General features: G+C 41.1%; 1 protein-coding gene across 2 annotated transcripts in view; it reads left to right on the plus strand.

The window, feature by feature from the left end:
- The window catches only part of LOC122941101 (zinc finger protein OZF-like), a 39,604-nt gene that overhangs the window by 8,997 nt on the left and 5,736 nt on the right, over nucleotides 1-24,871 (plus strand). Inside the window, exons 2-3 of one of the 2 annotated variants that reach the window (XR_006390415.1) lie at nucleotides 7,784-8,106; nucleotides 9,480-9,540. Coding sequence is in view for 1 of the 2 variants with exons in the window: in XM_044298103.1 (XP_044154038.1) it covers nucleotides 7,935-9,161 (1,227 nt within the window). In the remaining variant the exon portion in view is untranslated. Of the gene's footprint in view, nucleotides 1-7,783; nucleotides 9,376-9,479; nucleotides 9,541-24,871 lie in introns of those variants that run through there. The other variant, XM_044298103.1, reaches the window with a different exon arrangement.

The following is a 24,871-nucleotide window of genomic DNA, read 5'->3' on the forward strand; positions in this document are numbered from 1 at the left end:
ACAGAAAAATGGGGAAAGCAATGACGCCATGATCCCAGTAGGTGGAAGATTAAAATTCTTCCTTCCTGCTTGGGAGAAGATGACAGGAAAATGGCTGGTAGGACTTCTGCGGGAGGGTCTAAAATTGGAATTCTTGAGATATCCCACGGAAAGATTTGTGATCTCAAGATCTTCTCTCAATTCTGCAAGAAATAAACTTTAAAAGTTAACAAACAAAAAGGTGTTAATTCCTATCCCAGAGTTAGAGCTAGGGAAAGGTTTCTATTCTACCCTGTTCCTAGTGAAGAAACCGGGTGAGTCATACCGGACGATAATAAATCTCAAATACCTGAACAAATTCCTGAGAGCCAGAAAATTCTAAATGGAAACTATCAGGTCAGCAATATATCTTTTATCTCCAGGCTGCCATATGGCGGTTCTGGATTTAAGATTCCTACCATCATATTCCGATACATCCAGACCACCAGAGATTCCTCCGGGTGGTTGTAAGAACCGATTTCCGGTGTTCTTCAGTTCCAGGCACTTCCCTTTAGCCTCTCTATGGCGCCTCGGATCTTTACCAAGGGAGTGGCGGAGATGGCTTCCTTCATCAGAAAGGAGAACATCACATTCATGCCTTACCTGGACGATTTTCTGGTGGTGGCCCAGTCTCGGGAGGCGTGTGTCAGGGTGCTGAATCGGGTGATGGATGTACTTCAGTCCCCCTAGGGTGGCTATTAAACTTCCAGAAGTCCAGGATGCAGCTATCAACAAGTCAGGTTTTCTTGGGTCTGGTATTGGATTCCAGACAGGAGAGAACTTTCCTCACAGAGGAGAAAGTGGCTGGGGTTCAGGAAGTAGTTCAGAGGGTTCAGTCAGGAGAAGCCCTATCCATAAGGAAAGCTATGTCCCTTTTGGGAGTTCTGACATCCTGTATGCCAGCAGTCCAGTGGGCTCCACGACACTCTCGACAACTGCAAGGAGAGATCCTGGCTGACACAAAACGGGCAGGGACGTCCCTGGTGTCTATTATAAAATTATCAGACTTAATGCTTTCATCCCTGAACTGGTGGAAGGAAGTAGAGAATTTGACTCTGAGTTCCCTGGTCCTTTCCGGAACCAGTAGTAGTAACTACAGACGCCAGCCCCTGGGGATGGGGGGCTCACGTGGAGGATCAGATTTTTCAGGGATAATGGTCCCAGGGTCAGAGAATTTTTTTTCTACAAATCGGAAAGGGCTACGAGCGGTCTTACTAGCCTTGAGAGCAGCTCTTCCAATGATCCAGAACAGGCTTGTGAGAGTAATGTCCGACAATCGAGCGGTCGTCTCATATCTGAATCATCAGGGAGGAACCAGGTCAGATTCCTGATTTTCAAAGGAAGATCAGGTACAAGGAAGCAAGCGTGATCCTCCTAATAGCAGCACCCTTCTGGCCGAAGAGGGCATGGTTTTCCCTTTTGAGAGCCATGTCGGTTTCGGACCCATGGATCCTGCCAGAGATTCCGAACCTGTTGTCGCAGGGTCCAGTGTTCCACCCGAAAGTAGAGTCTCTACACCTTTCGGCATGGAATTTGGAAGGTCATTTTTAGCCAGTCAAGGTTTCTCAAAGGAGGTAATTTCCACTCTAATGAAAAGTAGGAAAGAGGTAAGGAACGTTATCTATGCGAGAGTCTGGAGAAAGTTCCGGTCCTTTATAGGCATAGAAAGAGTTTCTTGGTGGTTCAGGTGGAATTCCTCCAGAGAGGGTTGTCCCTTGGGTTTGCAAAGAGTACACTGAAAGTGCAGGTGTCAGCATTATCGGTCTTAGGGAGAAGGAGTTTAGCCATGGACCCATGGGTCGTTAGGTTTTTTAAGGCAGTCGACAGAATTACGCCGGTGAAGGGCTCTAGATTTCCTCCCTGGGATCTTAACTTAGTGTTAAATGCCCTAACCAAACATCCTTTTGAGCCGCTAGATTCCTACTCAGTTAAATTGCTTACCATATAAGCTAATTTTGTTGGTAGCCTTAACGTTGGCCAGGAGGGTTGGGGAGATTCAGCCCCTCTCCGTTAACCCCCCTTTTATGTCTGTCAGAGGAGGACAGGGTAGTTCTCAGACCAGATCCCGGTTTTATGCCGAAAGTCCCTTCTAGGTCAAATAGGGCTCAGGAGGTAGTTCTTCTAGCTTTCTTTTCAGAACCAAAAGATGATTGCGAGAAGGAGCTGCATTCCCTTGATGTCAAGAGGTGTATTTTGCAGTATCTGGAAGTAATTAAAGATTGGATAAAATCTTCCACCTTATTTGTACTGTTCGGTAGGGCTAGGAAAGGTAATACAGCCTCTAAGGTGTCTATTGCCCGCTGGATCAGAGAAGCTATATCCTTGGCGTATTCAGTGTCCGGTGTTTCTCCTCCTGTTTCTGTGAGGGCACACTCCACAAGGGCGGTGTCCACTTCCTGGGCAGAGAGGGCCAGCGTATCCATTGAACAGATTTGTCGGGCAGCCATCTGGTCTTCTCCGTCCACTTTCTATAGGCGTCCGCTTGATTCGATTTCTGACCTTCTCTTTGGCACAAAGGTCTTGAGTACTGTCACCCACCCTCAGGATGATCTCTGAAATGTCTCTCTAAGGTGCTGTCGTGGGGGAGCGGAAAAATTATTACACTTATCGGTAATCGGATTTTCCTGACCCCACGACAGCACCTTTTTTTTTTTTTTTTTTTTTTTTTTTTTTTTTTTTTTTCAGCTCCCTCCCTCTTGGTGTAGGGCTGTGTGTTCACGGGTGTCGCATAAAAAAAAAAAATGTATAAGAATTAAACTAACGTAAAGGCGAGTCCCTCTCCTGCTCTGGAAACTCACTGAGGTGGGAGGGTGGCTCCACCTTTTTATGCTGCAGGTTTCCTGTCCTGCGGGCGGAGCCATCTCTCTAAGGTGCTGTCGTGGGGTCAGGAAAATCTGATTACCGGTAAGTGTAATCATCATTTTCTGCTCTCTGGTATTGTGACTGGGCATGGAGGTGGTGCTGCGTATTGCAGACTGCCATATGCATTCATATAGCTGCTTTGGATGGCCCTTCAAAATAATTGAATGCTGAATTCTTGAAAATAAAATAAAATTGGGATCAAAGTAGAACTTTAAAATGTAGGCATCCAATGTATTATACACCTCAGAATTTCCTACTGGAACCCCGGCCAGATGCTTATGTTTTTTGTTATCTACAGTACAGACCAAAAGTTTGGACACACCTTCTCATTCAAAGAGTTTTCTTTATTTTCATGACTATGAAAATTGTAGATTCACACTGAAGGCATCAAAACTATGAATTAACACATGTGGAATTATATACATAACAAAAAAGTGTGAAACAACTGAAAATATGTCATATTCTAGGTTCTTCAAAGTAGCCACCTTTTGCTTTGATTACTGCTTTGCACACTCTTGGCATTCTCTTGATGAGCTTCAAGAAGTAGTCACCTGAAATGGTTTTCACTTCACAGGTGTGCCCTGTCAGGTTTAATAAGTGGGATTTCTTGCCTTATAAATAGGGTTGGGACCATCAGTTGCGTTGTGGAGAAGTCAGGTGGATACACAGCTGATAGTCCTACTGAATAGACTGTTAGCTGCTTTTTTCTTGCCATAATACAAATTCTAAGTAAAGAAAAACGAGTGGCCATCATTACTTTAAGAAATGAAGGTCAGTCAGTCCGAAAAATTGGGAAAACTTTGAAAGTGTCCCCAAGTGCAGTCACAAAAACCATCAAGCGCTACAAAGAAACTGGCTCACATGTGGACCGCCCCAGGAAAGGAAGACCAAGAGTCACCTCTGCTGCGGAGGATAAGTTCATCCGAGTCACCAGCCTCAGAAATCGCAGGTTAACAGCAGCTCAGATTAGAGACCAGCAGACACATCTCTAGAACAACTGTTAAGAGGAGACTGTGTGAATCAGGCCTTCATGGTAGAATATCTGCTAGGAAACCACTGCTAAGGACACGCAACAAGCAGAAGAAAGGTGAACGGATGGACTCTACATGACTGGTTACCACAGTGAAGCATGGAGGAGGAGGTGTGATGGTGTGGGGGTGCTTTGCTGGTGACACTGTTGGGTGATTTATTCAAAATTGAAGGCATACTGAACCAGCATGGCTACCACAGAATCTTGCAGCGGCATGTTATTCCATCCGGTTTGCGTTTAGTTGGACCATCATTTATTTTTCAACAGGACAATGACCCCAAACACACCTCCAGGCTGTGTAAGGCCTATTTGACCATGAAGGAGAGTGATGGGGTGCTGCGCCAGATGACCTGGCCTCCACAGTCACCGGACCTGAACCCAATCAAGATGGTTTGGGGTGAGCTGGACCGCAGAGTGAAGGCAAAAGGGCCAATAAGTGCTAAGCATCTCTGGGAACTCCTTCAATTCTGTTGGAAGACCATTTCAGGTGACAACCTCTTGAAGCTCATCAAGAGAATGCCAAGAGTGTGCAAAGCAGTAATCAAAGCAAAAGGTGGCTACTTTGAAGAACCTAGAATATGACATATTTTTAGTTGTTTCACACTTTTTTGTTATGTATATAATTCCACATGTGTTAATTCATAGTTTTAATGCCTTCAGTGTGAATCTACAATTTTCATAGTCATGAAAATAAAGAAAACTCTTTGAGAAGGTGTGTCCAAACTTTTGGTCTGTACTGTATATTGCTTAACACAGATGCTTGATACATTTTGATATATTCCGGACTGTTGGCCATCCAGTGTTTAATATTCCAGGAGATTGGAAATTCTGATATTAGGCAGTCATACATAGCGTTTTTATTAATCCTGGAAGTAGCATGTGTGAGTGGAAGGAACAACCAGTATACCATATTCTTTTTTTTCGTCTAGTTAAAAAATTGGGCCAAACTACAGGTGCATCTCAATAAGGGCTCCTTCACACTTGCGGCAGGACGGATCCGGCAGGCTGGTCTTCCTGTCGGATCCGTCCTTCCGCTGTTTCGCCGTATCGCCGGACCGCCGCTCCGTCCCTACAGGGGCTGAGCTCTGGCGCAGCACGGCGATGCACGGCGAAAGCCGCCGGACTAAAAAGTCGAACAGGCAGGACTTTTTAGTCCGGCGACTTTCGCCATGCACCGCCGTGCTGCGCCGGAGCTCAGCCCCCGTCCCCATTATAGTCAATGGGGACGGAGCGGCGGCTCGGCGAAACAGCGGAAGGACGGATCAGACAGGCAGACCAGCCTGCCGGATCCGTCCTGCCGCAAGTGTGAAGGAGCCCTTAACTAGAATATAATGGAAACGTTTAATTTATTTCAGTAATTCAGTTCAAAAAGTGAAACTCATATATTCTATAGATTTATTACACACAGATTGATCTATTTTAAGCATTTATTTTAATATTGATGATTATGGCTTATAGCTAATGAAAACCCAAAAGTCAGTATCTCAGAAAATTTTGAAAATTATGACAGACAAAAAAATGATTTTAATACAGAAAAGTCTTATTGAAAAGTATGTACAGTACGGTTTATGCACTCAATACTTTGTCGGGGCTCCTTTTCCATGAATTGCTGCATTAATGCGGCATGGAATTGATCAGATGGTGGCACTGCTGAAGTTTTTTGGAAGCCCAGGTTTCTTTGATGGTGCCCTTCAGCTTCAGAGTCTGGTGTCTCATCTTCCTCTTGACAATACCCCATAGATTTTCTGTGGGGGTTTAGGTCAGATGAGTTTGCTGGCCAGTCACACAGGGATACCGTGGTTATCAGACCAGGTATTGGTACTTTTGGCAGTGTGGACAGGTGCCAAGTCCTGCTGAAAAATGAAATCTGCATCTCCATAAAGCTTGTCAGCTGAGGGAAGCATGAAGGACGCGGGGCGGTGCTGGGCTCCTTTCCGCTTGACTCATCTCCGGCTACAGGACTCATATCAGGTAATTTGCATATCACTCAAAACTGTTTTTTAACACAATAAAAGCGCAGAAAGCTATGGGACCTGGGTACTGCAGATGTGCTAGTGGCCATCTAGCAGCCCATGTACCCAGCTCTATGCGCAAAATCATGGCGACAGGTTTCCTTTAATCTGAAAACAGGACTTTGACAACTGAGCAACAGTCCAGTCCTTTTTATCCTTTGCACAGGCAAGACTCTTCTGATGTGGGTTCTGAGTAGCTGAACACAAAGAATGCGACAGTTGTAGCCCATGTCCTGGATACGTCTGTCTGTCTGTGGTGGCTCTTAAACACTTATTCCAGCCACAGTTCACTCCTTGTGAATCTCCCCCAAATTATTGAATGGCCCTTTCCTGACTAACCTTTCAAGGCTGTGGCTATCCTTGTTCCTTGTGCATCTTTTACTACCACACTTTTTCCTTCTACTCAACTTTCCATTAGTATGCTTGGATACAGGGCTATAGGAATAGCCAGCTTCTTTAACAATGACCATTTGTGGCTTACCCTCCTTGTGGGGGGTGTCAATGACTTCTGGACAACTTAGGAAACCATAGCAGGTTTTTATGTTGATTATCTGGTTAGAGTATAAACCTACAATATAGAACTTTTTTTTTTTTACAATATTCTTATTTTCGGAGATGCTGACTTTTGGTTTTTCATTAGCTGAAATTAATCATGAATCTATATAATGAGTTTCCACTTTTTGAATAGAATTACTGAAATAAATAAACTTTTCGATGATATTGTAATTTGAGATGCACTAGTATATATCTATGTGCTAAGCTTTCCCTGCTCTTTAACATGCTGCCTGCAGATTGCACTGTATTTTGTGGTGACAGGTTCTTTTCTAATGTGTAGTCATAATAAAGGCCCACTGTTCCCTGTATCTACGCATGTGTACAAAATCACGTATGCTTATGTGGAGCATACATGACTGGCATTTTGAGAAATGTAATTTTATATTGGCCAACCCTTTTGATCTCTGCACATATAGAAGATGTGACATGGCACATATAGAAGGAGACATGAGGGATCTCGGGGAAGATGCTGACTTAATCACCCAAACGGGAAACCTGGACCGCAGCTGCATGACTTTTATATATTGTCTTGAATATACATTAATGTAGGTTAACAGACCTAATGCAACTTTTCCTTGCTCCAAACACTTTTTTGAAGTGGCGAGAAAAGGGGATGGGAAAGCGGGTGATACGGCTGGCCCGGCACATTTATCATTTTCCACGCTGATCTTTTGGCTTTGAAAATGCCTTAAATGTATGCCAGCAAAGGAAGTGCAGATGGACTTAATACCAGATGGAAAACAATGATCTTAATAAATGTCACCCAATGTTTTTAGGAAAAATTGTGGCATGGTTTTTCTCAGATGTTTGGTGAAAGCCAATGAAGTAATAAGACGCACTACAAACAGTAGCCGAATTTACTAATCTTACAGATGGCATACACTTAGGCAGGCTGTCTAGACCTGTGCCAGATTTATCGCAGTGTCTCAGGCTGAATAATAAATGTGGTGCAGGGATATACACTTTTTTTTTTTTTTGTTTAATTGTAAATCATCTCTAGGTTGGCTTTCTTTGAGACAGAATTTTACACCAGAATTGTGGCACGATTTTACTGCCAAAGAGACATCTTAAGCTATGACCTCTTTCCTACAAATCTTCTTGCTACGTCCTGTCCCTTTTTCAAGCAAGTTGGGGAAAAACTGTATAAATCCTGGTTGTGCCACTATTTAGACAGATTCTAGGGGCAGACACATACTATATGAATAGTTTTGAAGAGTAGATAGATCACCTATTACATATTCTAATGTATTTGTACTTACATTTTGACAGTTGTATATAATTTAACACTTTTTTTTTTTCCTTACAGAAAGCTCAATTTCTCACAACAAACCTGAAATCGTATCTTGTATTCCAACTCCACTTGAAGATACAGTTAATGTAAAAAAACATATGCTAAACAATCGTCTCAAGATGTAGACTCTTGCACATCAAAATGGTACAAGCCTTCTGATATTAGAATGTATCTAAAAAACTCCACTGCTCGGAAACCAAGTGAAATCCCCTCACCAACTAAAGGCAGCCATCAAGATATAAACTCTGGAGATTATAAAACATTGGGCAAATGCTTGATTTGTGCTGAACATCTAACAGGTGAATTGGAGATCAAGAACCTTGACGGCACCATCTGTGGTAAGTGTTTCAGGAAGACTTCTAGCAAACATGGCAAGAAAGTGGAGGACAAGTCTTATCCATGTTCTTTTTGTGAAAAAACCTTTACATGTAAGCCAACTGTAGTTAGACATGAAAAAGTTCACACAGGAGATAGACCATTCTCCTGCTGTCAGTGTAGGAAAAGCTTTAAGCAAAAGAATCATCTTGCCCATGTCAAAAAAAGCCATATACTGGACGAGCCAGTCCGCTGTACTACATCTGCAGTCAAGAGGAAAGTTATGACCATTCATAACCATACAGTTCACCAGCATCTTCATAAATGCATAGAATGTGGAAAAACATTTCCAGATATGTCTCAATTCATTAATCATCAAAATGTCCATAAAATACAAAAACTGTTCCCTTGCGTGGAATGTGGGAAGACCTTTAAGCTCAAAGGCAATCGTGATGCACACATTAGAACCCACACTGGGCAAAGGCCATTTCCTTGCAAGGAGTGTGGAAAACAGTTTAGATATAAGTCCCATCTGCTGGCACATGAGAAAAGCCACACAGGAGAAAATGTGCTGGTTTGCAGTGAATGTGGCAGATGGTTTTACAACAAAAGTAGCCTTGAAACCCATCTGAGAGTCCACACAGGACTGAGGCCATTTTCTTGCTCTGAATGTGGAAAGTGCTATAGGAGGCGTCACCATCTTGTTTGCCATCAAATGACTCACACAGGGGAGGAACCATATTGCTGCAGAGTATGTGGTAAAACGTTTAAGGATAAGACACCGTTAATCAGACATGAGATCAGTCACACTGGAGAGAAACCACATTTTTGTGCTGAATGTGGACGAGCATTTACCAACCATGGTGACCTGGTGGTTCATAAAAGGATGCACACTGGAGAGAAACCTTACACCTGCTCAGAATGTCCCAGAGGGTTTGCAAAACAGTCTCAACTTGTGATACATCAAAGGAGTCACACAGGAGAGAAGCCGTTTCCTTTTTCAAGTTGTGCGAAGTGTTTTACCAGTAGCTCACAGCTTAGTAAGCATGTAAAGCATTGTTACACGGGTCAGAACTGAGTCGGAGAGTTATCTCAGTTTGTGCTGTTATTACTGCATCAGCAAATCTCAAAATCCTTTAACAATAACCATTTCCTTTATTTCTCATATTTTATGTGGAATTGTTAAGAACCATATGTTATATAAAGTTTATTTTTATTGATTCTGAATAGATTGCTGTGATATATCATGTCCTGTGTGCATTTAGGTTCTCAAGCAGCAAATGAATGTCCTTTAGGGTTTGTATTATGGAAGTTTCTTAAAAACTGAGATCTTCCATAATGCACAATGATTTGGTTGCCATTCTTTGTTCACTGATATTTTTTTATTTTTTTAAAGACTAGTGCCCAAACCTGGACCACATACACAAGATGCCGTCACACCAGCGCTTTATGAAGGGGTAAAATAGCACTTTGTTCTCTATATGCCACATTCTTAACCGAATTTCTGTTACAATTAAGGTGCATATTGGTACATCTTAAAGGGGTTATCAGTGTGTGTGTGTGTGTGTGTGTATTTGTTTTATTTTAATTTTTTTTAATCATGTTTTCTTTTTCCTGTTTAACTGCATTTACTATTATACAGTTCAATAAGCGCACCCAGGAAGAAAAGCCCACAGCCTGTGTGAGTGCAGTAGACATAGTGGCATCAATGGAGCAAGGATGGGGGAGAACTAACTAATCTAACTTTCACAGATTTGAAAAGGGATATATTTAAAAAAAGATCTGGAGAACCCCCATTAAACCTGTTTTTGGTACAAATTAAGACCGCATTCTACATTTAGCACTGGTATAGTAAGTTTTTTTTATTTTTGGCAATGGCACTCATATCCTTTTTCAGCCCCAAATCATATAACCTTATGCTTCTCAATATCATTTAGCTGCTAATATGCTCACTTTATCAAAGTCATCTTGTAAGGATATGGTATCTACAACACTACAGAGCTTTGTGTGTACTGCAAATACAGAGAGCGCAAGTTCTTCATCATTTATAGACTGGTTAAACCATAATAGTCCTACGGGGATGCAACACTCGTCCAGTATAAATAAACCAATTACAAATTTAAACTAATGGATCATAACGTGTACAACAGCTGCATGTTACGGATAGTATAAAATGCCTAAAGGGAATGTGTACTATGGTTTACCCCCACAAACTACTGTAATAGCTGGATGTGCTCAATCCAAATATATAATTTTTTAATCTTGGTGCTCATTAGTCTTCCCTGTGGTCAGCTAGAAAGGGTCTGTGTATGGCTGTATTTACACTTCATGGTGTCCTAGACACTTTAGTCCTACCCACTCACTGTAGATGTCCATACAATCTATACGACTGCCAAATGCTCCCTAGGCATAAGCCACAACTATCCCTCTAAACTCCCCCATATGCATACACTCTTAACTGAAAGCCCCCAAAAATATACAAAACACCACAAAGCAGATTATGCTAAAGTTATGTGCACCTAATATATTAAGAGGCGTACACCTCTTAATAAATTAGGCACCTATTTCGGCAGTCCATACAACTAAGGCATCATGCACACAACTGTATTTTTGGTCCGCATCTAACCACATTTTTTGGCAGTTCGTACATGGATCCATTCATTTCTATGGTGCTGCAAAAAAATTCAGAGAGCACATGGAAGTTGTGTGCAGTTGGCATCAGTTTGGCTGTTCTGCAAATTATTACTTAGTTTGGTCTGTTTTGTGTACAAGAATAGGCATTTCTATAATAGGGACAGAGGAATACACACAGCCAGTATCCATATTTTGGGTTTACGCATCACAAAATATGTTTGTGTGTGAGGCCTAATTGCAAAACAGTGCCAGCTATGAGTTATGCCAAACTGTATTCTGCTAACAAGGCTAAAATGGACTCTGAAAACTCTGATAACACATCTCACAGTGCTATCTCATGCAATCTTATGACAAAGCCATTGAAATACATTGAAAGAATTAGTTAACCTTTTTGTGCCATTTTTTTATTTAACGGGTTAGCCATCAAGTTTAGCTCGGCGGCATCTGTAACAAATTAGATCAGAAATTCTCTCTCCTACTCACGCCAGAACCATACAAGTCACAGTGAAGATTTGTAAGTAGAGAAAGCACAATATAAAACACCCCACGATTTGTTATTCACTTCTCTCATTAATACCCCATATGTGGTCGTAAACTGCTGTATGGGAACATCACAGGATTCAGAAGGGAAGGAGTGCCATATGGATTTTGGAGGGCGGATTTTGCTGAAATGGTTTTTAAAGGGAACCTGTCACCGGGATTTTGTGTATAGAGCTGAGGACATTGTTTGCTAGATAGCTCTGTGTGCTTTTATTGTGTCAAAAAAACGATTTGCTACATATGCAAATTAACCTGAGACGAGTCCTGCATGTGAGACGAGTCAGGGACAGGACTAGTCTCGGGTTAATTTGCATGTGTATCAAATCGTTTTTTTGACACAATAAAAGCACACAGAGCAATGGGGACTGGGTATTGCGGATGTGCTAGCGGTCATCTAGCAACCCATGTCCTCAGCTCTATACACAAAATCCCTGTGACAGGTTCCCTTTAAGTGCCATGTCCCATTTGAAGAGATTGTAAGGTATTCCTGCAGTGGAAACCCCTGAAAGTGACCCAATTCAGAAACTACATCTCTCAAGTCATTTTTAAAGGGATATAGTAGTGAACAATTTGACCCCACAGTTTTACAGGAGTTAGAAACACTTGGCATTGAAAATAAAATAAAAAATTACACTTTTTCCAATAAAATGTTGCTTTGGTCCTAAATTATGCGTTCAACAATTTATCCATTTTTTACTGAATGTCAACACTCCATATGTGATCCTTTGCAGAACCCCTGATATACCAGTACAGAGAAAACCATGAGAAGTGACACCATTTTAGAAACCACATCTCTCAAGGAATTAATCTATGGGGGAAGTGAGAATTTTCTTAACACTTTTTTGGTTTTCTGGATGTAATGCAGTGTGAAAGTAGCAGATTTTTTTCACAACTATGCAATTTCATTGGCCAATATATTATACCCAGCGGTTATCAGAGACATTCACCCCCTAAATTGATGTTCTCGTGGGTAGGGTAGTACTTTACGTATGACCATTATCTGTTGCCTGGGTACATGGTAGGTCTCTGAAGAGAAGTAACAACATGCAACACTTGAGGCCTACTTTGATAATCATTGCATTGTGTTGCAATTACAGTGAAATATCTATGGTGTAGTGAGTTTTTTGGGCAAAATTTGTAATTCAGGTATAAACATTGTGTTTAAATTAGCTCTTAACATTTTTGGCAAATAGTCATGAAATATTTTGGTAAAATTAGTTAAGAAAATTTTACATAGATACTTTATAAGGCTGAAAAAAGACACCTGTCCATGCAGTTCAGCCTGTTATCCTGCAAATTGATCCAGAGGAAGGGAAAAAAGACCTGTGAGGTAGAAGACCATTTTCCTTACTTTAGGGGGGACAAAAATTCCTTCCCAACTCCAATCAGAATAACTCCCTACATCAACGACCTCTCCAGAAATCTAATAACTATAACTTATATTATTACGCTCCAGAAATACATCCAAGCCCCACTTGAACTCTTTTAGTGAATTTACAATCGCCACCTCCTCAGGCAGAGAGTTCCATATTCTCACTGCTCTTACCGTAAAAGAATCCTCTTCTATGTTTGTGTTCAAACCTTCTTTCCTCTAGACACAGATGATGTCACCTTGGCACAGTGACAGCCCTGCGAATAAATGGGGGAGATCTCTGTACTGACCCCTGATATATTTATACATAGTTATTAGATTCCCCCCCCCCCCCAGTCGTATTTTTCTAAACTGAATATCCCTAATTTTTATAATATTTCTGGGTACTGTAGTCCACCCATTCCAGTTATTACTTTAGTTGCCCCCCTCTGAACCCTCTCCAGCTCTATGTCTGTGCCCCTTTTGATGCAACTCATTATCTTTTTGGCCTTGGCAGCAGCTGCCTGACACTGGTTTCTACAGTTAGTTTGCTGTTCACTAAAAGTCCTTTTTCATGTCAGTGTTTTACCATTTAGTATGTTTGGGTAACTTGCATTATTCCTTCCCATGTGCATAATTAAAGATGAGCAAATTATTCAAGAATTCGAATCGGATGGTTCGCCGAATTTCCCCCAAAAATTTGATTCGATTTTATTTGTGACAAATTGCATTAATAATCAGCTGCAGGGAGCCTGTATATTGGTGTAGAGCACTGTGCATTGCAGAAACATGCATAAGTAGTCCTCTGTGGTAGTGAAACAATCTGTATGACAGGCGTCAGAATCGCTTCACACTTCCCTTATTTAGTCAGTTACAGGGCCCAAACTGACCAAATGACTCAAGTGTGAACTTATCCTTATAGATCAATGTTAGCGTCAGGTTTAACAAACCCTGCAGGGGCCCAAGATTGTACTATAGAGTGAACGAGCACACTCCGTTTACACCGTCAGCTGATTCCACATAGATTTCTACAGAACCTGTTTGGTTACACAATGATACAAGTAGTACCCTCATGACAGAGTGGAGAGGGTGTCAGCAGTAAGTTTGTGTTGATGTCAATTGTTTATTTTGCCCTTCTTCTGATCAGTCATAAGAACCCCTAAAAAATGGATCCTGTCTTTTGAGCATTCGCCTCCACATGGTCAGAATTTGGTCAATAATCCATCAGTAGTGCTAAGGCCCCAAAAAATAGGAGTGGATCCAAAACAGAGATGACACGTGATTGGAATACTTGCATGTCTTCTGTGTTTTGTATCCACTCCTGTCTTTGGCTTCCAAATCATGAGCATATCCTGATGCCAAAAGAGGGGCCGTGTGATAGAGGCCTCACGGCTGCTCTAAAGACAGGATCTGTTGTGTCTATAATTTTTCCATCCTTCTGACAGATCAGAAGAAGGGTAAAATAAATCAACAAGGCAAAACAGGTAATCTAGTGGCCCCGTCAGAGTGGTGAGTGTGGCAACTGCATGAGGAGTCAACACAGTAGTTCAGTCACAGAATGGTGAGGTTAGAAACCACATGATGAGTCAACAGTGGCCCATTTACAGTATGGGGAGGGAGGCAAACGCATGAGGGGTCAACATAGTGGTCAGTCACAGAGTGGAGAAGTGGGTGCAACAGCAGTGGCCGTAACAGCACAAGATGGTTGGTGGCAGTAGGAGAACATGGCAGCAGGTGTGTGGCATTAGGCGGGTGGCATTAGGCGGGTGGCTGCCCCAGAATAGTGACTAGTCTTTTTTGATAAAGTTTGGGTGTGGCACCCAGAATGATCTAGTCTGATGCATCATGCACTGGCGTGTGGAAATCCTGGCTGATCCATGCCTTATTCATCTTCACAAAGGTTAGTCGCTGTCCATTTTGGGCGGAAAGGCGCTCTGATGCCATACCACTGGCTGGACAGGAAAGCTTGTCCAGGGCCCTGTCCGCAGAGCCCCCCACTCCCCCGGTCACAGCTTCGTGAGGATAGTCAGCGGCCAACTGAATACATAGGATGTCTTAATAGTAGTGGAGTTAATCCTCCCTCTCAGCAGGTGGAAAAAAAGCCCCCATTTTGGAGCAGTAGCGAGGGTCTAACATGGTGGAGTGTGGCAGGCACAGCACTATAAAGTGCCTTTTGCGCTGTGGCATTAGAAGAATTCTGATATCTTTTTTGCTTTTTAGTCTAACCAGACTGTCTATTAAGCTGTAATTCCTCTAGTGCCGTTCTATGGAAACGGGTTTAAAGAGCACACCAAATGATTGAAATAACTACTTTATTAACTTCAAATTTTCTTCATATATAACACTGCCGCCTCCGCAGCAGATAGCCTATGTACATAACACGTGTTGAAAAGATATACAGTTCTAATCACTATAGTAACAGTAGGAGCATTATATAACTGTTTTAAATACATATTTTGGCCTCTCTGCTTCCATAAAACGCAGCTCTTAGTGGAGTGAATGTCTGTTTAGCTTTTCTTCTCTGGTGTAATGATTCTAGCCGCTCCTGCTGGGGGAATTTCCCACACAGGCTGTGTGTGAGGCTGGCTGTGATTGGTCAAAACTCCTTCCCAGCAAAAACAGCTGCTTCTGTGGTCATTGAGCTTACATTACATTATATAATGAATCTTAAAGGCATATTATCTTTTTATGCTTCTGTGAACACAATATAGAACAGTTTTATGACCTCCAAACATTAAGTCACTGTAAATAACTCTGCTTTTGTCTTTAACACGCAAAGATAGGAATTGTATTAAGGTTATTGGCAGGTTTAGCTGTATACACATATAAGCTGTATTAGCAACGAAGGACAGGTCTTAGCTGGCCAGCTACATGGAGAGCCAGTAGTCCTCCCTCTGCCAAATGGTGATAATACGGCTGTCACTATGCAAGCAACTCTGCATGCACCTGGCCCTTTGCGCAAGGGACTCGGAGGGACTCCCTGCCTCCATATCCACTGCATACTGCCACTGTGTCGGGGTCATCTGCCTGGTCGTCCTTATCGCCCTCTAGCTCCTCCTACACCTGTCTTCTCACTTGTGCAGAAAAACAACCAATTTCTGTATACATTGCTTGTGCATAAATGTCCTACTCCTCCTGCAGGTGTCACGCGTGAACTGCCACTGGCTAACGTCAAAGTTACACAGTGGAGTGCTCCTGTCAGCCTGCATCATCAAGAAATCCTTTATGGCCTTCCTCTGCTCATATAGTCGGTTCAACATGTGGAGTTCCAACGGGAAATGTCCCATATCAGGTGATGTTGGGGAACACTATTCTGCCTATGCAGCTCGAGGAGGGCGTGTTTTGCAATGTAAGAGTGACTGAAGTACATGCACAGTTTCCTATCCATGTTCAGTTGCAGTTTGGTGGAAGACTTCAGGAACCACTTTACAACCAGATTAAAGACATGCGCAATGCAGGGCGAATGGGTCAGCCCTCCTTGATGCAGCGCCTACACAATGTTCTTCCCATTGTCAGTGACCACCGTTCTGATTTTAAGTTGGCAAGGAGACAGCCAGGATTTGATTTCCTCTTGAGGACGGGAGCGGTTCCTCTCCGATGTGACTCGCCCAGGCAAACCACGTGCAGTACAGGGTGACACTACCATGCTCTGGACAGGTGTTATGCTGGAGTAGCACTTCGAATTGTGCCTGCAGTGGAAGCAGAGGAGGAGATTGGCGCAGGACTCTCAGCTTGAAACCGTGGAGGCGGCAGTACGGTCACCTGGCTAAGTTGCAGGTGTGGATGGGCATAAACCACATTTTACCCAGTAGGCCTTAAAGGAAATATATTGTCCTTGACCGAAGTTGCAGCTCCACACATTGGCACTGCCGTGAACTTTAGCAGACACCGACTGGCACAAGGACTGACCCACCGTCTATTCAACATATATGTGTGCAGGGCTGGTTCAGCATTTTCGGAGAAGTAATGACTGCTTGGGACTCTAAACCTTGGCTTGGCACAAGCTATCAGTTCTCTGAAAGATGCAGAGTCCACCACATGGAAAGGGAGGGACTGTAGTGCTATCAACTTGCCCAGGAGCACGTTCAGCTTCTGTGCTATTGGATGAGTGCATGCATACTGTTATCTTTTTGTAATAGCCTTGGTGATCAATTGCTGACAAAATGAGTGACGAGGAGTATCAGAACCAGTAAATGATGGGAAGGAAACGCTGCTCCGCTACCACCTTGCTGGCTCAGCCGCTGCCACCCTCTTCCCCTGACAATGATGATGCAGCCCCCTCTGCACCCGACTCCCATGTGCGATCGGCTACATAATCATCCACTACTGTCTGCATGTCACTTATGTCACCCTCACCTGTCTCAAGCCTAACTGCTCGCAACATCAGCTCCCATGTGAATCTCATTGTCACTACTTGCCCACCTACTAGAGGAAGCAGTGGATCTCTTCTTCGCATCTTGGATGGGCAGTAGCTACTGACTGTCTTCTAGAAGCTTGTCCCCGCGGAAAAGTGAAGCTGAGCAGAAGGCATAAAATACTTGTTGAGCAAAAAGAACAGAAAATGAAAGAAGCAGGTTCAGGACAGAGCTTGTTCCCCGGCCATGCCAACTAAGCGTGGTATCAGAGGAACCCACCGACTTCTTACTGTGGGTCTCTGATGTCCCTTGAGATGAAGTTGAAGACAAAGTCAACCATTCAAGGACATCTGGGTTGCTGGTCAAAACACGACTGCTGGAAGCTCTGGCCTTTCGATGCGACTGCTGCTATCACCGCCCCTTCTGCTGCTACTTCTGTCAGCTCCAGAAACATTTTGCCCACTGCCCATTCCCCTAGAAGGGCCTGTCACCCAATATTGTAGTATCAGGCTGCAATTTCACCCCAATTCCACAATTAGTGATTAACGGATATATTTATGTAATAGAATGTAGGCACCCAAAAATCTGTATTATCAGGTCGCAATTTCACACCAATTAGACAATCGAGGATTAACAGATTGCATTATATAAAAGAATGTCGAAAAATTTGATTCATTACCACGAAGCGCAAGGAAATTAGACTTCAGGACGAATCAAATTTTCCTGAAATTCGGATTGAATTCCACTTAGTCAACTTCAATTTGCTCATCTCTCTGCATAGCCTTAAAATTGTCAGTGTTAAACCTCATCTGCTACTTCTCTGCCCAAGCCTCCAATCTATCTAGATCCATCTGTAGCAGTATACTGTCCTCTTCTGTGTTAATTACTTTTGCACAGTTTAGCGTTGACTACAAAAATCAAGAGCTGTTTTGGTTATTCCACGTAATCTTTGTTTTTTGGGGGCGCTGAATCTGAAAATGACCTCCATTTTGTCATAGGACATCACATTTCCTGACAATTTAGGTAACTGTTAAATAAGGCAATACCTCAAAATAAATAGAAAGACTTATAAAATTTAAAGTTTTATTACAATTTTTTCATGAAAATCCTTTTTTGAACTGAAATGAGCTCACCTACGCACACTAAACTCGATTTTTCTTCCCTGTGAGGCTCCTCTTGTCTCTCTGAAGCATCCAACAGTAGTCTGCCATCAGTGTAATGCTCCATTTTTCCTGGTATCTCCTTTTCATCTCTTTAATGTCTTGGTGGGATCGTTCACCTTGTTCTTCACTCACAGCTCCCAAATTTTCAGGAAAGTAGTCAAGGTGGGACTGGAGGAAAAGCACTTTCAAACGCATCAGGCAACCTAAAGCTTGAAATGCTTTCAGCATTCGTCCGACAATCGTTTTGTAGTGAGGATGTTGTCTAAAAATTTCTGTACGACTTCTTTAAATGCAATCCACCCTTCTTTTTGAGGATCCGTCATGGTATTGACAAACTCTTGATCAACTATAAGCCTTCTAATGTTAAATCGCCTTCCTTCAATTTTGCCTCTGACAGGCCTGGAAACTTGGTGACCAAGTATTTGAAGCATTTTCCATCTCTTGGAAGTGATTTTACAAATTGCTTCATCAATCCTAATTTTATGTGGAGAGGTGGTAGAATAACTTCATGGGAAGATACCAAAGTACCATTTTTATTTTATTTTTTTCACCGACTTGGCACCCTCGGCTGCCAACTCTTCTTGGTCCAGTGATTTTGTTGGTCTCGACTGTCCCATAGACACAGAAAACAATGGTATTTGGTATACCCAGCTTGTTGCCCGAGCAGCATGCATAAGACCTCAAAGTCCCCACACACTTGTCAACCATGGTCTTTATATTTAAGTTTACGAAGAACCAATTCCAAGATCTCGTAGGTTTCCTTCAAGTGTACAGGATGACCTACAGATATGGAAGCGTAAAAACCACCATTGTGGAGTAAGACTGCTTTGAGACTTACATGGAATGTGTCGGCAGATAAGAACCATTTGGTCCATCTAGACTTCTTTTTCAAGAATCTATAAAAAGACGCTGTGGCAAAAATAACCTCGCCACTGGGTTTTGGAGGGGCCTGTTTGCCAGCCTCTTGCCTCAGGATTATGGCCCATATACTAACTTTGAAGGAGAAGACAGACCGGCCGCACAGCCTAAATCTGTGGAACTGTTTTGGGCAGGAAAGCGATGCTTGGGGTCGGCCAAATGTGACTTGTATGGAATTCGGGGACCCCTGCTTGGATCTAGGTGATTTTTGGATATGTTGTTGTTCAACCAGATCAGAGCTATCCATGTATGTATAAATTATGGGGATATGTGGGGTTTTGAGGTGGTTTCTGTGTGTTGGGGGGAAAAATGCATTGTTGCAAATTGATGATCAATGAGATTGACAGCTGCTCCACTATCTACAAAAATCTCACAAACAATGTTGCTGTCTAGCGCCACCCTGGCAGGTAGGAGAAAACGGAAACTACAAGTAAACGGCAAACCTTCAATTTCTGCATCAACCTTGCCAATAGTAGCAAATGGAAAGTTTTTAGAGGTGTTTTTTTATTTTTTTTTATTACCCTCCGAAAACTCCATGAATCTCCTAGAGGGGCAGACATTAGCAAAATGATTTATACTCCCACAACAGAAACAAACCCTCCTCTGAGAGCTGAATCACCTACTATCAAAGGCAAGCAAACCCAGCTGCATGGCCTCTTCCTCAGAGGGGATTGAGACAGATTGAGATACCTGCGCACTGAGACAGCCCCATTGTCCTTGGGCTGAATATGACAGGAAAGAGTAGTCTCCTCTCTCTCTAAGACGCCTGTCAATACAAACAGCTAGAGACATGGCAGACTCTAACGACTCTGGTCTCTCATGAAAAGCAAATGCATCTTTCAATCTTTCCGAAAGACCACTGCAAAATTGACTTCGGAGTGCAGCATCATTCCAACCAGTATCGGCTGCCCATCTCCGAAATTCAGAACAATATATCTCTGCAGACTGTTTACCCTGGCATAAAAGACGCAGTTTAGATTCAGCCAGAGCAATATGATCCGGGTCATCATATATCTGCCCCAGGGCTACAAAAAATTCCTCCACTGATCAGAGGGGCCGGGCCCCCACCGGCAGCGAGATGATGAGAAGGCCAAAGACTGAGCGTTATCCCTGAGCAGCGAGATGATGATCCCCACCCTCTGCTCCTCATCACCAGAGGAATGGGGAAGTAGGCGAAAATGGAGTTTGCAAGCCTCTCTAAAGCAAACAAAATTCTCACTACAGAAAAGTATAGGACGGCTCACCCCTGTGTTGGTGATGTATAGGTGCTCCAAACTAGTGCGACACCCTACTCACCAGGTTTAGACAAATGTATATAAAGTGAATGGGCACTCTGATAGATGGAGTCACATACAGAATTAATACCAGATTTATCCAATTTAATAATACAATAGAACACTATAAGTATAAAATCCTAACATAGATTACCATATAAAATATAAAATATAAAACTTAAATTATTAGCATTGTATGGTACTGTAATATACTGAATGATGTTGGCTGATGTTAATCCGACAATTAATATCCTCACAATTGTTCAATGGACTTATACAATGTTCATGTGGAAAAAAGGAAGAAAAAAGAAAAAAGAAAGTCCGGAGTTCCTCAATATGATTATGAATGGAGATTATTATACAGACTCATAGTGATCTTTGCAGAAAAATGATGATGGTAGCAATTGATATTGTTATTTTCAATATACGATGGTATATGTTAGTGATACCGCACTCAGACGGTTTCTATATAGATCTTTCCCAAAGAAAAAACGATGACAGCAAGCAGTGCTTGCACAAATTTTGCTCAGCTCTCGGTATGAGCAGCTATTACTCACAGTTAGCAGCTTCGGTTCGTGGCGTCCCACGAGCTGTCCTTATGTGGTGAGGTTGCTTCTTTCTTGGGAATTTTTCATACGATTGGTATACCGAATCTTTGTTCTTTCTATTGGAACACGGCTGTGTGGAACTGTAACACACGCGGTCTCAATATTTGAGCTGACTTCCTTTGGCGTTCCACGTGTCTCCGAATGTATGGAGCTTCAGTGTTTGCTGAAATACCTGCTGTGGACCGGTAGTTTGCAGGCTGTGGATACCGCCGGTGGATTTCTTTAGTGAAGCGCTTCACTTGTGGGCCATCTAGTCGATGTTATCCAACATATGTCCGGCTATTTGAGTCTGATGACCGAAGGTTACCGCCAGACGCGTTTCGGGGACTGTACTCTTCTCCTTCCTCAGTGGCTATGTTCGGTCTCTGTATGTGGCCGGATTTTATACGTTTCCTCTCTGGATTGTCTGGAAAAAGTGGACTGAAAATCCATGGTGAGTCAATGTTAGAATGTCTTTGTAATTGGCTCACCCTGTCAGTGCGGTATATGTGCGTCTTTCTATGATTTCAGAGGGGTCTGCGTCTCTTATTTCTCCAATTTCTATGCGTTATATACAATTAGTTTGTGACATTTCTATAGCTCATTGTATCTAAAATAATAGATTGTTCGAACATTTATTCGGCATTATAAAAAGTTGCCAATTCACGTAAAATACAGTCTAGGATAGGTATCAATGTAAGATCAATATAAAAAATACGATCAATGTCTAAAATCATTGCAATATATATTTATAAAATGTTTATACACAGTCATTCTCAAAGTTTTTAGACAATAATTTAAAAAATATTTTTAAAAAAAATATATATATGCATCATATATGGTTTTGAGTTGTATATTAATTGTCTACCATATTCTATTGTTCTATTTGTTCTTTTTTCATTGCGGGCAAACTCCATAGACATTGAGGACATGTCATTTTCCCATATATTCCAAACTATTTATCTGGTGATCTCCTATTTCGTCCTAGATTCCTACCGCTGCGGTTGTCTTGCGGTATATATGCGTTTTGAATATATAGACCTTTATCTAAAATCTTTCTTTATTTCTCCGAACTGGAATTGCTAGCTATTATCTAGCGCTATATATATCATATAGGATATCTATTTAATCTGGATACTTTTCAATGATTTCATGCAAAATTAAGTGCAAGTTTAATGATGCTCTAACAATTCTCGGCAATATATGTCTATTTCTAATGGATATTTCTAGTGTATCAATTATGTGACAACTCGTAGTGTGGTCGTGATACTATATATTAATGATACTATATATTGATGCATGCTATAATTATATTGTGTTTTTATATTTTTATAAATTTATTTTTGTTTTAATTTTATTATTTTTTATTAGGTGAATACCTGTGAATTATCTATTACCAAAGTGTCCCAAAAATTATGTGAGTCTCTATAGGTGACTATATTCCTATAAAGTTGTTAAATATAGATCTATATATTTATAAAATCCTAAATAAATGTATTTTTATTCTTTTACAATTAGTCTTACATTTGTGATAGTTATAATAATGATGATAATTGAGTGATGGGGGTCACAGTGCTAGGCTAAAAACAGCCTGACTGTGGTCCCCCATTCCACCAGGGCATCCATCTCTTCATAGGAAGCCGAATATCTCTAGTTCGGCATTTAAACCGTCTGGCACCAGGCTGCCAAAGTCAAAAATCCTTCTGGACTCTGCTCTCGACATTCTTGCTACATGGTCTCCTCCTCTCCAATCGCATGTTATTTGTTCCAATGCTACAAAACTCAGGTGTTTGGGGTCTTTATTGTGTACCAATTTAAAGTGCTTAGATAGTGTATGTTTCTCATAGCCTTTTTTTATGTTGTTGATGTGTTCGGCTATTCTGACTTTCAATGATCTTTTTGTTCTTCCAATATATTGTTTGGAGCAGGTGCATTGTATTAAATAAATCACATTGGAAGTGCTACATGTCATGAAGTTTTTTATTTCCCATACAAATGAGTTTTGTGTTGATTGCACTTTGGTGGTTTTCTGGGAAACGATGTATTTTTGCAGTTGATGCAGCTTCCACATCTATGGAAGCCACTCATGTTCAGCCATGTATTGATCGATTGATTTTCTTTTTATGATGTTTGATTGAGGGAGCTATTTTGAGTCCTAAATTTGGAGCTTTGGTATACACTATCTCAGGAATTAAAAGGAATTGCACTGACAGGGATAAATTTGAAGAAGAAGCCATTAAGATGAGGTCAGAATTTCAACTTAAAATTATCCTGAAAAACTGTTAGATGACGCATTAAACAAAGCAAGAAATTTAGACAGGACTACATTCTTTTCTTCGGACTTAGGGAAAACAAAAATAAACGAGATGAAGATACACTTCGCATAATACTCCCTTATAATGCACAGCATAAATCCATTGAGAGAATTATAAGGAAACATTGGCATCATATTAAGAAAGATAAAGTCATAGCTATCAGTGCAATTCCTTTTAATTCCTGAGATAGTGTATACCAAAGCTCCAAATTTAGGACTCAAAATAGCTCCCTCAATCAAACATCATAAAAAAGAAAATCAATCGATCAATACATGGCTGAACATGAGTGGCTTCCATAGATGTGGAAGCTGCATCAACTGCAAAAATACATCGTTTCCCAGAAAAACCACCAAAGTGCAATCAACACAAAACTCATTTGTATGGGAAATAAAAAACTTCATGACATGTAGCACTTCCAATGTGATTTATTTAATACAATGCACCTGCTCCAAACAATATATTGGAAGAACAAAAAGATCATTGAAAGTCAGAATAGCCGAACACATCAACAACATAAAAAAAGGCTATGAGAAACATACACTATCTAAGCACTTTAAATTGGTACACAATAAAGACCCCAAACACCTGAGTTTTGTAGCATTGGAACAAATAACATGCGATTGGAGAGGAGGAGACCATGTAGCAAGAATGTCGAGAGCAGAGTCCAGAAGGATTTTTGACTTTGGCAGCCTGGTGCCAGACGGTTTAAATGCCGAACTAGAGATATTCGGCTTCCTATGAAGAGATGGATGCCCTGGTGGAATGGGGGACCACAGTCAGGCTGTTTTTAGCCTAGCACTGTGACCCCCATCACTCAATTATCATCATTATTATAACTATCACAAATGTAAGACTAATTGTAAAAGAATAAAAATACATTTATTTAGGATTTTATAAATATATAGATCTATATTTAACAACTTTATAGGAATATAGTCACCTATAGAGACTCGCATAATTTTTGGGACACTTTGGTAATAGATAATTCACAGGTATTCACCTAATAAAAAATAATAAAATTAAAACAAAAATAAATTTATAAAAATATAAAAACACAATATAATTATAGCATGCATCAATATATAGTATCATTAATATATAGTATCACGACCACACTACGAGTTGTCACATAATTGATACACTAGAAATATCCATTAGAAATAGACATATATTGCCGAGAATTGTTAGAGCATCATTAAACTTGCACTTAATTTTGCATGAAATCATTGAAAAGTATCCAGATTAAATAGATATCCTATATGATATATATAGCGCTAGATAATAGCTAGCAATTCCAGTTCGGAGAAATAAAGAAAGATTTTAGATAAAGGTCTATATATTCAAAACGCATATATACCGCAAGACAACCGCAGCGGTAGGAATCTAGGACGAAATAGGAGATCACCAGATAAATAGTTTGGAATATATGGGAAAATGACATGTCCTCAATGTCTATGGAGTTTGCCCGCAATGAAAAAAGAACAAATAGAACAATAGAATATGGTAGACAATTAATATACAACTCAAAACCATATATGATGCATATATATATTTTTTAAAAAATATTTTTTAAATTATTGTCTAAAAACTTTGAGAATGACTGTGTATAAACATTTTATAAATATATATTGCAATGATTTTAGACATTGAT

This window comes from Bufo gargarizans, chromosome 6, assembly GCF_014858855.1.
Source record: "Bufo gargarizans isolate SCDJY-AF-19 chromosome 6, ASM1485885v1, whole genome shotgun sequence".
Taxonomy (NCBI): Eukaryota; Metazoa; Chordata; class Amphibia; order Anura; family Bufonidae; genus Bufo; species Bufo gargarizans.